The 13,962-nt window shown below is 33.7% G+C and overlaps 1 protein-coding gene across 1 annotated transcript; it reads left to right on the forward strand.

Moving 5' to 3' along the window:
* The first annotated feature begins 299 nt into the window (after positions 1-299).
* On the forward strand, positions 300-12,496 carry LOC102682321 (regulator of G-protein signaling 5-like). The gene is made up of 5 exons (XM_015355675.2): positions 300-430; positions 2,819-2,932; positions 6,548-6,609; positions 9,236-9,402; positions 9,852-12,496. Exons 1-5 carry the CDS (start codon positions 387-389, stop codon positions 10,011-10,013), a joined length of 549 nt encoding a protein of 182 aa, XP_015211161.1. The 5' UTR covers positions 300-386; the 3' UTR covers positions 10,014-12,496.
* Positions 12,497-13,962: the final 1,466 nt, after the last annotated feature.

Here is a 13,962-nt window from a genome sequence, read left to right on the forward strand (position 1 = left end):
TTCTATACTCTCTTAAAGGTATGTGAAAAAAAATAAAAACAAAAAAGAACTGCAAGTGTAAATGGTTTGGAAGTTCATTAGTTACAGGGGTCAAAGAACAAATGACTAGAGTAAGAGTGGTCTCTAATGTTGAAACAGTGTTGGAAAGCATCTGCGATGATGTCAGTGATCTGACGCTTGCAGACCTAATCTTTCCTAAGTATGTATGTGTTCCTTTGTCTGTAATTAAATGAGTCAATATGATTGGCTGAGGCCCTGGCCTTGGGCCAGCAAGCTAGCTGTATAAAACTCAAGTGCTGAAAGACAACAGCAAAAAAGAAAAGGCTGTTCTAGGAGTAATAGTTGTGGACAGACCTTGTAACTACCAAAGGTGAAAACTTAAGAAAATGTGTAAAGGATTAGCAGCCTTGCCCCAAACATGTCTGGAGAGGTGAGAAATAAATTAACTTTTTTTACTGTTTTTTTTTTTAATATAATTTCACTTGTGATTACTTGTCTATGCACAAATGTCTTACTTATATTATAAAACACTACCCAGGACATCACAATAAAAGTTAGCATCAATATTAAATGTACATTTATTTATCTTTCTCTATATTTTTTCTTCTTTCATTGATAGGGATGTTGTTTATCATAGACTGAGATTCAGTGAATACTTTCTCTTTCTAAACTATAAATTGTGCACATCCATGGCAATATGGATAAAAATGGCAAATCTAGAAATAGATTAATCCATAACCATACTTCTGGGAACTTGTGCATAGAACAACTAGCAATTCAATAAGAAAATAATAGTTGTCAAATATATATTTTGTCTTGTAATCTTGGATAAACCTAATGATGTTCATTACTATTGTTTCTAATCTGCTTTGCATAAATAACAAAATTAAATGGAATATTCTCAGCAACAAAAAATTTAACTGTGTATTTTGAAGTACTGTACATCTTGTATCACTCATTATTCTCATTCACCTTTTACCAGAATGAGAGTGAAATAAGCAGAAGGGAGATGTACACTTATCTTTCCATAAATGGACAATAAAATATGATTTTGTTTTTAATATTTAATGTCACATACAATTTAACATGGCTTCTTTTTATGCAAATGTGCATTTTGAGAAATGATTTATGTTTGGTTGGAATGTTTTTGTAACTTCAATGGATCAAAAGTATTCATCTGCTTTGACTAAAACTAAGGTGATTGAACATAGAACTGATAATATTAATATACTGTACCTGTGTTCAGTAAAATCTCAAAAACCTATCAAAAACCTATGTGTAACTCAGATGTTTAGAGAGGTGACATTATGTTTCAACGTTTTCAGGCCTTATTTACATGTACAGCACATAGCACTTTTAAAAAATTGCTTTTTCTCTAGACAGCTCTGTAAGTTTCATACAAAAGGATCATTGGCCTTTACTTGAAAATCTGTCTTCACTTTTTTTTTTGTTTTAAACCTCTCAGACAACTGTTCATTAATATTATTTTTGCACTTCACCATGTTTCTCCTCATAACTCAACAACAAATGGTCCCTACAATGAAAGCCATACGGGTATACATTTGTCTTAAGCATACTGACAATGTAATGACAGTTTTTCTCTTATGTAATCACATCATTTATTCACACCTTTTGTTTCCATGTTATACCTGCTAAAGGCTTTGTAAGCCTGTTGCTTATTTTTTGTTGTCAGTTGCATTTCAGCTGTCATTCTTTGCATGGTGCATTTATAATTAATTCATCTCACAGAGGGCTAAAGCCCTATAGCACAAATGCATCAAGCAGTACTGTATGTCATTAGGTCAGAAACCACCAGACAAGAAATTCAGTTAGAAGTGTATATATACAGTACTGGTATGGGACTCAATGGCACATCATCAATCTTTGTCTGCTTAAATCGCAAGATCCTTGCCAAAAAGCTATTTTTAATTCCGGTCATGATGACAAAAGCCCAAAAAATGCTATCTGACATATGAAAAAAGCAGCATATTACAGAAGTAGCAATCTGTAGTGTTAATCAATATGTTGCTGCTCAGTTAGATGTTTAAAAGACGAAAAGTACGTTGTTAGCATTTGATTTAAATTATAAATGATTTAAGATTTAAGAATGATTAAGAAATGTCTTTATTTGGGTTTTTATATACTTTTTATCTTTCTTTATCCTTTCAAATACATCATTTCATAGTGTGAATTCCTTCCACCTCTCTGCTTTCCACAGATGTTGGCTGATATTTTGTTAACATTTTACATGCATGGCATTATGTTTTGTATTGTACATATAAGGAAAAGGCCTACTGGATATTTTGCCTTTAAGAGGTCAATTCAATACTTTCCAGAAGAAGGTACCTAAGCAAAACATTTAAAGAAGTTGTCTATTCTAAATCTTAGAAAATTATATAAAAACCTATTTTTTACTTATTTAGTAGTAGTCTTGTTATAGTCTTATTAAACCAAATGTCATGACACTGTGTGTATAAGAACAATAATTCTGTTAAATTATGTACATTCTCCCAGTGTTTTTTATTTGAAAATTCTAAACCATGTTAGGCACTTTTTGTAATAATTCATTTACAATTTAGATTACATTTCACCAATTCATATTCTGTCTCAAGACTGTGCCTTAATTCATTTTTGTTCCCAAAAAATTCCTTTAAGCACACTCACAGAAAAATAATGTAGAGTATTTTAAAGCACTTGCAAACAAGGAAAGGACAAGCAAAAGTTATTAACTAAGTGTATTTCAAAGCTTCTATTACACTTAAAATATGTTTTCTTGCAATAAAAGTAAATAATGTAAATAATGTAAATCTTTTTTAAGGGCTAAGGAGATCAAGATTAAATTGGGAACTCTGCTTCAAAAGCCAGAGAATGCTATTGACCTTATTATCCCCTACCCGGAAAAGCCAGAGAAGAAGCCGGATAAGCCTCAAAAGTAAGTCATTAAGATGTGTAATGTTTTTAGAAAAAATCAAATAAAGAGTGTTTAAGTAAAAAGGATTAGGTTGTACAGAAATACCATGGCAGCCACAGGCAATGTGTATCATCTATGGGAGTTTATTATTTCCATTTAAAAATAGAGTGAATGTTTTTCAAGTACGATGATGTATCTGCATGTATCGGTTGCAAAGGAATAAGTAAAGGTTGATTCCATGCTGGAAAAAATAAGGGAGGAGCTCAACATTTCAGCTGTTGAGCCTTCTGAAGGTGTGACCTGGTTCTTGCATTTCACTCTACGACAAAGAAGGTACCACATTAATATAAAAATTGTGATTGTTATAATCTATACATTTTTAGATTTAATATATTGTAACATAATGAATTGATTAGAGTCATAATAAATTAATTCTGCCATTCATGGGAAGAAAGCACATGTAACTCACTAAATAATTGTAGGTGTAGGTTCCTGCTATGCTTAACCTTAATGCTTAATCAAGAAAAAATGATTAAGCAAGACATTTTGCTCCAGTCTACCAACTATACAAATAGTAACCAGCATTTTGTCACTCTATATTCACGCAAAATTTTACACGGTTTTAATGACCTTTTTTTCCTACTGAATACTTTTACTCTGTCAAAACATTTGTCTTTCCTGTTTGTTTAATCCATCATTATGAAGCATACACATCCTCATAGTGACCTGGGGGAATAGAAGATATAGACATAAACACATGTGTGCCAGAGAGGAACAGAAAAAAGCAAAGGTTTTCATGTCAACTGGAAAATAGATACAATAGCCAATAAATGTTGCACATTCCTCTAGGAACTTGGTGGAGTGGTTCATTTCCTTTGTAAATTGCAGACCTTGCATTTAAAAGAAAAGCTAGAGTAGGCTCACTTTGGTCTGTGTAAGAGAATAACATTGTTTTGGTGGCTGAAATGGAATAATGTAGGGGCCTATTAATTCAGGTTCCAAGAACTGTTTCTGCTTATCAGTCTGAGAAGGGTTACAAAGCCATTGCCTAACAATATGAAGTCCATTATTCCAGGGTAAGAAAGAAAATTCAAGCCCACTGCCAATATACCCAGAAGTGTTCATCCTAACAAATTCTCTTCAAGATCAACTGAATGATGCTATTAGAAGTCTCAAAAAGCCCTAAGGACTTTAAGGTTTAACAGGCCTCTCTTGCTATGGTAAATGTCAGAGTTCATGAGTTCACTATCAGTAATGGACTGATTAAAAATGGTTTTCATGGAAGGATAGACTGGAGGAGAGCCCTGCTCTTCAAGAAGACCATTTCTGCATAGCTTAAGTTTGCAACACAGCATTGGAATGAGAAACAGGACTTCTGGAAGAATGTGCTCTGGATAGGTGAGTCAAAAGTGGAGTTGTTAGGCCATAATGAAAAATGTCATTTTGGTCAAAAACCAAAAATGCCTTTGACCAGGAGAAACTCATACCAATTATCAAGCACAATCTTGGCAGGGTGATGGTGTGGACCTGCTTTTCTGCCTCAGGACCCTGACACCCTGCTGTCATTGAGTATACCATGAATTCCACACTAATATAGAATATTCTCTAAATAAAACTGAGACATTCTGTCTGATAGTTAAAGCTGAACCAAAAGTGGATGCACAAGGAAATCTACGATAAAATGGTTCAAAAAGAAAAAAATTGGGATTTTGGAACGGCTATTGTGACCGCCGCAGTTCCGCGGAGGCTCGTGACCGCCGCTGCCCATTTCGTCTCGCAACACTTGGGGCGAGAACCTGGGTCTCCAGTATAATGCAACAGGGAACCAGCCGCAGGAGCTAAAGGAGACCTCCCCCTGCCCAGGCAGCTGAGGTCCCTGTTATGTGCAGTGAGGGCGATGATGTCACCGTATTCGAACAAGCTCTGCTACACCCTCTCCTGCTGACTTCACCTCGCCTCTGTCAAATTCCAGACCCAAACTCCATAGAAATGCTGTGGCAGGATCTAGAAATGTGCTTACAAGAAAGAGTTCAGACAACTCAGAGTTAAAGTTGTTCTGTAAGGAAGAGTGGAGCAGAATTCCTTCTCCACTGATCAACTTAATAATTTTTAATAATTCAAGTTACTCCTGCTAAGGGGAGAACCACAAGATCACTTTTCACCCAAAGTTATTGATTGCAGGCTGATTTTTTTAAATAAATAATGACAAATTAGAATGTTCCATGCTATTTGTCAAATTAGTTTAGTTGTATCTACTATTAGCTAATGAGGTCTATGTAACAGTCAGAAACAGTACTGTATGTACTGTATAAATATGTTAAACTATAAAATCTTAAGGGAGTGTTCTTACTTTTTCACCACACTGTATATATTGCAACTGTAAAGTTACAGTGCAAGTCTTTTAATTTTAGGACAATTTAATAAAGTAACAAAATAATGCTTTTTTCACATTTGACAATATTTGTATAGATTTTAAGGAAATTTTTCAAACAGAGTATTCTATTATATTTTGCTAGTACTAAATTATTGATAATCTTCAAAGCAACAGGTAGATTTTCAAATAGGAACACTGTGTTTCACTTACAATAAAGAACAAAATAATACTGCCTCCTCTCATGTAAATGACAACTGACATAAATTAATCTAAGGGTCACAGAGCCCTTCATCCTGCCTATTTTAATGCACTGTTTATCACTCAAGGCTGTTTGTCCATCTTTTGAGTAGACTTGTCTTTAAAAGCATAATTCTATTTGGATTAAAGACACAGTCAAATTAAAGTAGAACAGATGGCCTGGTAAACCAATTATACCAGTTCTACACTGTTGTGATTGACTATTGCCCTGATCACACAAATAATTAGTGCCAAATCACAATTTATTAAATGGAAGCAACTGTACATTCATTTTCACTTGGCTTTTACAAAATCAAATAATTGTTTTTTATAACCAACTGGTAAATTATATCTAACACCAAATAAACGAAGAAATAAATTATTTTTAAAAATAAATACAAAATAAAAAATGAGACTGTGTGTGTGTAATTCATAAACAGACTGCAGGATTGTCCAAATAGGGATATTGTATCCTGTTAGAAGTTAAATTTAACATCTAACATCATAACTCTATGAGGCAGTGTAGTGGAGAATTAATCTTTCAGACACATTCTTGTTTTCTACATGCAGTCAATCAAATTTACCTATCCTGTGGACCCTCATCCTGCTATTAATACCTTTACCTTCTGTTTTTAGCAAGGTGATGAAGAAACAGATCTGGTTTTGTAGACCTTAAAAAGACCTAGCAAAACTTATGATTACAACAATCATTACCAGGTTTACTCCATCACAAGTTTCAGAAAGCAAAAAAAAGTTAGGAAACAACGTATGTTGTAATAATTGCACTTGGTGAGGTTTCACAGCCAAAATGTTGTGTTATTTCTACTTTTTTGTGTGGAATTTACCTTTAGGTGTTCCTTTGCATGTTAATAACTTCGAATGAGTATGAGCGATATTGTTCAGTTACAGTATAGCATTGACTCTGTCCTCAATTTCCACTAACGTGGGACAGGCTTCTGTTCCAAACAGAATGTCTCGAAGCACAGATTTGTACACGATTTTTACAGTTTTGACTTATTTTGTAGGCCATCCCCTGAAGAAGCAGTACAGTGGCGTGAATCCTTGGACAAAGTTTTGTCTAACAGCTGTAAGTTAAAATATCAAGAACATATTTAGATGTACAGGATTCATAAAACATGCTTTAGATTAAATGTAATTTAAGCCAATTAGATTTATGTCTAACTGATCTAACGAAGATCACTTAGATTTCTAGTGTTGAGTATAATGCATATGAAACTTCAATGCCTCTCTGTATTCAGTGGAAAATGTGAAACTTAATACACCTACTTTGATAAACATATGGTACTGAGAGCCTGCTTTTAAAAATATTTTGCTTGACCAGCATAGTTCCTAAAAGGGTAATGCTCTTTTAACCTAAATAACAATTTTGTTTATAGCTGTTTGGGAAATCCTGGGAATGTAAAATCAGGTAGATCAATGGCTCTTTCTTTATGTGTGCAAACTATCTAGTCTGTGTACATTTTCTGTAAAACAAACAGACCATTTAAACCTCTAAGGATTTTAGAATATTAGGAGAATATGTATATACTGTATACAGTACCCTCCATATTTATTCATACCATTGATGTTACAGGAATCATTACATAACAATCTGATTTGTGGAATGGTTAATGTGTTCTACTTAAATCTAAAAATATTATACTGTAGTCATACTAGCAGTGCGCAGAACAAAGTAATATTTATAATAAGCACTTGAATTCCAGAAAACACGACAGTCATGTTTAATCTCACACTCCAATAGTCAGTATTTTTTAAATCTTCCTCTGACATTTATTTACAAAACTGTACTTTATGAAAATTATGAGTTCATTCTGTGAAATCCTATCAACATTGCAGTATAGAATTTTAATTTTTTTAAGAGAGATACCGCCCAGATCATGAATCTTTGTGTTCAGTATGTCTTGTTTTTTGTTCCTATTACATTGGGCTATAAATCTGAAGAGCACGGTAATTGAGTACATTTACAATCAGTTTGTTTTATTATAATATCATTACACTATATTCTGAGATTCTAAGTACATTTACTGCATATTTATTTTAGTTGCAAAATCACTGAGAAAAAAGCATAAAATCATAATAGCTGGTTGTAGTAAAGAATGATTATATTGTGCCTAGTGAAGATTGTGCATCCTATGTAATGCTATTCATTTAATTTAAACGTTTATCACCCAACGTACCCAAATGAGTACAGTATACAGTATACAGTTACCTGCAATGTACATATGATACATGTGAGCAGTAGCAAACATCACATATGTACTAGAAATCAGTGATCTTCCTTACAAGCCTTCATAGAATTATATGGAGCTTTCTTAGTTGTCATGCTAGTAACGCTAAATTTTGAATTGCATTAGTTTTTGGTCCTTCTTGTTTGCAAGTAATTTTGTGGCTTTAAAATGTTATCTGCATTTTTCAGACTTACTGATTACCTCAAGCTTCTCAATGCTCCATTCTGCATGTATATAGGATAATATGTATATTTGAAAACATTGAGTTCATACCAGCAGCAAGAACTTCTTTAAATGTGTTTAATGAATGTGGAAGGAAGTGTTATCATGAAAGTTTAAACACTGCTATTTTGATTCAAAGCAAGACTCATTGAAGCTCAGCTGGTCTGGAAAAGTGCTATGTGGTTAAAGAATACATGAAAATTCTCTTGAGCTCCAGAGGAGTCTTGAGATAATTCAATTTCATGTTGGATTAACTGTTAAATGTGGATTTAAAGTTATATGTTTTCCCAATGTTTGTGTTGGTTACTACCTGTTTCCTTCCATAATCCACAGACTGTAGGTGGGTTACTGGTAGGTTAATTAGTCTCTCCCTACACTAACAATTCTAACCATGATCCTTAGCACAAGGTTGAAATTTGGAGAGCTATTATTCTTCCGTCAAGAGTCATGGGCACAACATGGCTCATTGCTCAATTCTCATTATATTGCATTTCATTATACTTTGTGTGTCTAAATTAGTTGATTAACTACCATGGCCTAAATTGAACCAGAACTTCAAATTTCTTCAAGTCATGAATTCTTAATGTAGCACTTGATGCTGCATTCTACTTGTTAGATGCAATATGCCTCTGGCAGCAGAAAGCAGCCATATTTAATTCGCAATATAATTTGCCTTGAGGAAAACATCTGCAAACACCCAATACATTTCATTTGACATTATATACAACGAAATGATCAAACTCCTTATTTGGTTAATGGATTGAAATAAAATGCTTTAATTTGCCAATAAAGTGGGGCTTTTAGGCAACTTGATGAGCAATTCAATTTTTAAAGAAAAAGAAACAGAAGTAACTTTGAAGAAACTTTATATATGTTTATAGTATCCAATATTTATTTATAAATCCTTTACTGTCAGCACATACTGTACTTTAGAGTCAGTTAAGGGTTACATCAATTTTCATACATTATTAATAGAAACTGTTAATACTTCTTGACTTTTTTTAACTCATTACCTTTAATAGAAAATGCATGAACCTGCAACAGATGCAAGACCACTGTCTAGAAATCTAGAAGACCTTGTCTTTAATGGCATGATTCCATTGCAGTAACATACTGTAGCTTCAACATATGGAAAAGATGAGATTCTTCATAAATTGTAATTGGGAGATTTAATTCTTCCCATCTGATTCTTCACTCCTTTATTATGAACTCAGAAAGTTTTGACATGTGTTTTTATTTCAGATGGTCTGGTCACTTTCAGGAGCTTCTTGAGGTCTGAATTCAGTGAGGAGAATATTGAATTCTGGATGGCATGTGAGGACTTCAAGAAGACCAAATCCCCTACTAAGCTTGCCACCAAAGCTAAAAAGATCTATGAGGAGTTCATTCAAACAGAAGCTCCTAAAGAGGTTTGTGATTTGAAATGAGGATACTTTGCTATGTATCATTTTAAGATGATGTACAGTACTATGTGTTAACTATTTAACTAGCTAGCAGACCTGCTAATTATTTAAAAGTGCATTTAAATCCTGAGAACATCAGGCACTTCCTTCCCCAGAGGGTTGTGGAAGAATGGAACAATCTACTGTACCAATCCATGTTATTGAAGCAGATATCCTGGTTTCTTTCAAGAAATGAGCTTGATAGGTCAAATATTTTCAAATTGTTTGTAACACGTCTGATCTCATATTATTCTTATGTTCTTAGAGATAGAAAGGACTTTATGCCACACGAAGCTGACACTTTTTTGGAGAAGCTAAGCTCATCTGTGGCATGTTAGTACACCCAGTTTTTTTGGCTTCTTATCAAGCAAAGCAAAACTAATTCCAAAGTTTATTCATCACCTTCTTGTCAATAGGTTAACATTGACCACTTCACCAAAGAGGTGACTATGAAGAATCTCGTGGAAGTATCTCCTTCTGCTTTTGATCTTGCCCAGAAAAGGATCCATGCTCTGATGGAGAAGGACTCGTTTGCCAGGTTTTTGCGGTCAGAGCAATATCAAGAACTGATCAAGTAACTGTGGGAAGAGGCTGTGCAAAGCATTCTGGTTACTATAATAGCACGATCCAATATGTTCTGATGAAGCATCTTCAAATCCTTTATTTACAGTAAAGTAACTTAACAGGAGCACAGTAATTCATTTGCTTCTTTGTGTGTCACACTGTGTCAATTGCAATTTTTCTATCAAGCTCTTCATTTAGGATGAGGAAGTTTAACATGTGCTAGGTTTTTATGTACGGTATGGACATTAGTTATACTGTCCATACATTCTAAAAACCATAAACATCAGGGTCACATGAAAGTAAAGATACACTGTTATACACCATCAATTATATTGTAACATTTGCTAAGATAAAATGATATTTTTTACAAAACAATTCAGTAATTTTTCAATTGGAGATGACAAAAATAAATCAAAATTTCCATTTTAGATGTTATTGTAACAAACATTTGCAGTTCATCCCTCATTTAATGGTGTATCTCCATCCATGCTATTGTAAACATTTGTCGGTCTTAGTAATAATTTCCAACATTATTCTATTAAATATTATTGTTTCCAAAATAGCTTTGCACAGCCTCAAATATGCCAATGCACCAACTGTAAAGCTGTCAGTTCAGTTTAAATTTTGTCTCCACTGTAGTTTTTCTTCCCTTTTATGTTATGTAGTAAACTGGTGTAATATGTGCCTTTTATATATTACTCTATTGAAGCATTAGTATTATTTGAAAGCGATTCCCCTTTTCACATTTTTACCCTGAAAATTTATGCAAAACGTTTCCCAGTTAAAAAGCAATTAATGTTTGTTGAGCCTGTATTATACATGCATCCCTACATTTTGGATTTGTGCATTTTTTTTATTTCAATAAAATGGAAATACGGCAGTTGTTGCAAAATACATTCCAGTTCATATTTTTAAAATATACAACAAAAAACTCATGTGAGAATCAGCGTGTAGGATGCAGGAAAACTGACCTATTTTGACCTAAACTGAATCCAACAATAATTCTTTAATCACAATGACCTTAAAAATATGAGCAATCTCTTGGAAAATCATAACAGTCTTAAAATGTAAGAAAGCAAAACAATAAACATCTAAATTAGTAGGAACACTCCAGCACAACATCTTAAACTGGAAATTTGTCATGTGATAGGATACAACGCCTGGGAACATTATAGATATATACTGTATATAAAGTGGGTTTAAGTGGTTTTCGTACAACAACATCACTGCAGAGCAAGTTGATATGATGGGAATAATGAAAATGAGTGGAACTAAATAAAACTGTAAGAAGTATTTGTTTTTCAGAAGGATGGTTTATCCAAATAAGGATGAATCTAAAATTGTTCTGTCTAGATTTAGCTATGACAACTCCCACTACGTTCCTACAATTGTTAGAATCAACCTTGTAGTGAATCATTTTGACAACACATACTTGCTACATAGAAATATATTACTGTATTGCTCACCATTATATTGAAACAATAAAAAAAATGGAAATTAGCAGGGTAGGATTCATTGTTGCTTCTACCTTACATTTAATGTCTTACCTATTGCACAGATTATCTAAACATACATTTTCAAAAGAAAGTGCAAACATATTTGTCTTGTCTACTTTTACACTGTTGCATTGATTGATCCTTTCATAGTTCACCTCAGATACAGTTATAATATGATTTACTTAATTCACATATTCACAATCTGTACCCTTTACAATTATATATAATGGTCTTAAATCTGTCCTGTTGTTTTAAAATCTATATCCATGTTATAATATTAACCACATATAATTGTACTGTATGTTAACCTGCTATATGTATGAAATTTAATTTGATATGCATGTTTTTAATTATTAGTTATTGATTTTATTATACTTAATATATATACTGTAGTATTGTCATCAATAATGTCCTTATTTGCTGGTAAAAAAAACAACAAATTAAATTAGATACTGCTCAATAGAAGCCTATCATTGCAGTTATTATCTTAACCCTTAAACTTCACAAACCCTCATTTGTTCAAAATTAAAAAAAAGATCTGTGACACCCTTAGAATACCAATATAATTACTAAGAATATAACATTATTTCGGGTATTAGGTATCAGATATTATGCTAATTGTGAAACAGAAAACTTACAGATTTCAACCTAAAATGTCTAAGATTGAACACATTTCATTTTTTGTTCTGAAATTGTTTGTGCCCAAAATGAGAAAAATTGTAAATAAGGACATATTGAATAAATACTACACATTTCATACAGTATATGACTTCATATGTGCATGTAACTTTTGTAGTCAACAATATAAAAATGCATCAATACATTCAGTTCTTCAAGATGTATTTTTTATAGTTGTAAATATTGTTTACCATGACTTATTTAAATTATTCTTATAATAACACAGGAGCAAGAACTGCTTCTCTTAAAGCAGGAAAGAGGACATCAGCAGTACAATAGCACAATAGAGATAAAGGAAATTACAGTATATCAATGTTTCGTCATTTGCATTTGTTATTGGTTATTCTTTTGTTCTGAAAAAAAAGTTTCTTATTTGCTTCTTGTATTTTGATCATTATCCTCTTGGATTGCATGATAACAATAATTATAATAATTGCTTACACTTATATAGCGTTTTTCTGTACACTCCTCTCAAAGCGCTTTACAGGTAATGGGGACTCCCCTCCACCACCACCAATGTGCAACATCCACCTGGATGATATAGTGCGCCAGAACACTCACCACACATCAGCTATCAGTGGGGAGGAGAACAGAGTAATTAAGCCAATTCATAGATGGGGATTATTAGGAGGCCATGATTGGTAAGGGCCAATGGAAAATGTGGCCAGGACACAGGGGCCAAATCCCTACTCTTTTCGAGAAACGCCCTTGGATTTTTAATGACCACAGAGAGTCAGGACCTCGGTTTTACGTCTCATCCGAAGGACGGCACCTGTTTACAGAATAGTGTCCCCATCACTATACTGGGGCATTAGGACCCACATGGACTGCAGGGTGAGCGCCCCCTGCTGGCCCCACTAACTCCTCTTCCAGCAGCAACCTTAGTTTTTCCCAGGAGGTCTCACATCCAGGTACTGACCAGGCTCACACCTGCTTAGCTTCAGTGGGTTGTCAGTTGTGAGTTGCAAGGTAATTAATTGCAAATACAGTATATGCTTCCTTCAAATTTGGTACACCCTAGAATTAAGAAATGAGGATACTCTTGAATTCCAGCGAGTCATAATGGCATTTTTCCTGTAAATGTTTTAAAGAATATAATTACCAAAGAAAAACAAATCCTAAAATGAGGATAAGCCGCAAATACCATTGGAAACTGAACTTGTAGGTTTATGTAAAGCCTTCAGAATTGGTGGTTATAGGAAAACACAGTACATAAAGGCGAGAATTCGGTATTCTTTGCTTAAAAAAATGATAACTATACATACTATTTATTGTAAAAAAAAAGACATCCAAAATAATTTCATGTTTCACCAAAGTGTTTCTATTTTTCTATTCAGAAAATGTTTGGTCAAATTCTATTAAACAAAATTAATATGGGCAAAATACATTTTATATTTTAATGTATCACTTATAAAAGACATACAGACAGATTTGCTATGAAATATTTCTCACCAAGCTACCCTTTAAGAACTTTGATGAACTTTTTATTTATGTAGAAGCAGGCCTCCTACGTCAGTATTTTTTTTAAATAGCAAAATGCAGAGAAAAATCATTGAAAGATTTTGCTGTAGTACATTTTGCTGATACCGAGCTTGTGTTAGGAATCCCTGGTGGGAAGATACACGGATCCTGTGCAGACGCAGACACGGGTGATAGATGAGGCAGGCGAACAAACCAAAACGAGAGGCAAGGTCGTTGTCAAAAGGCGAAAGGCAAGTCGTAATCCAGGAAGTTATCCGGTAGCAGACAGTCCGAGGCGAGAGGCGAGGTGCAAAGTCGAAAAGGCAGA

Source organism: Lepisosteus oculatus, chromosome 9 (assembly GCF_040954835.1).
Source record: "Lepisosteus oculatus isolate fLepOcu1 chromosome 9, fLepOcu1.hap2, whole genome shotgun sequence".
Taxonomy (NCBI): domain Eukaryota; kingdom Metazoa; phylum Chordata; class Actinopteri; order Semionotiformes; family Lepisosteidae; genus Lepisosteus; species Lepisosteus oculatus.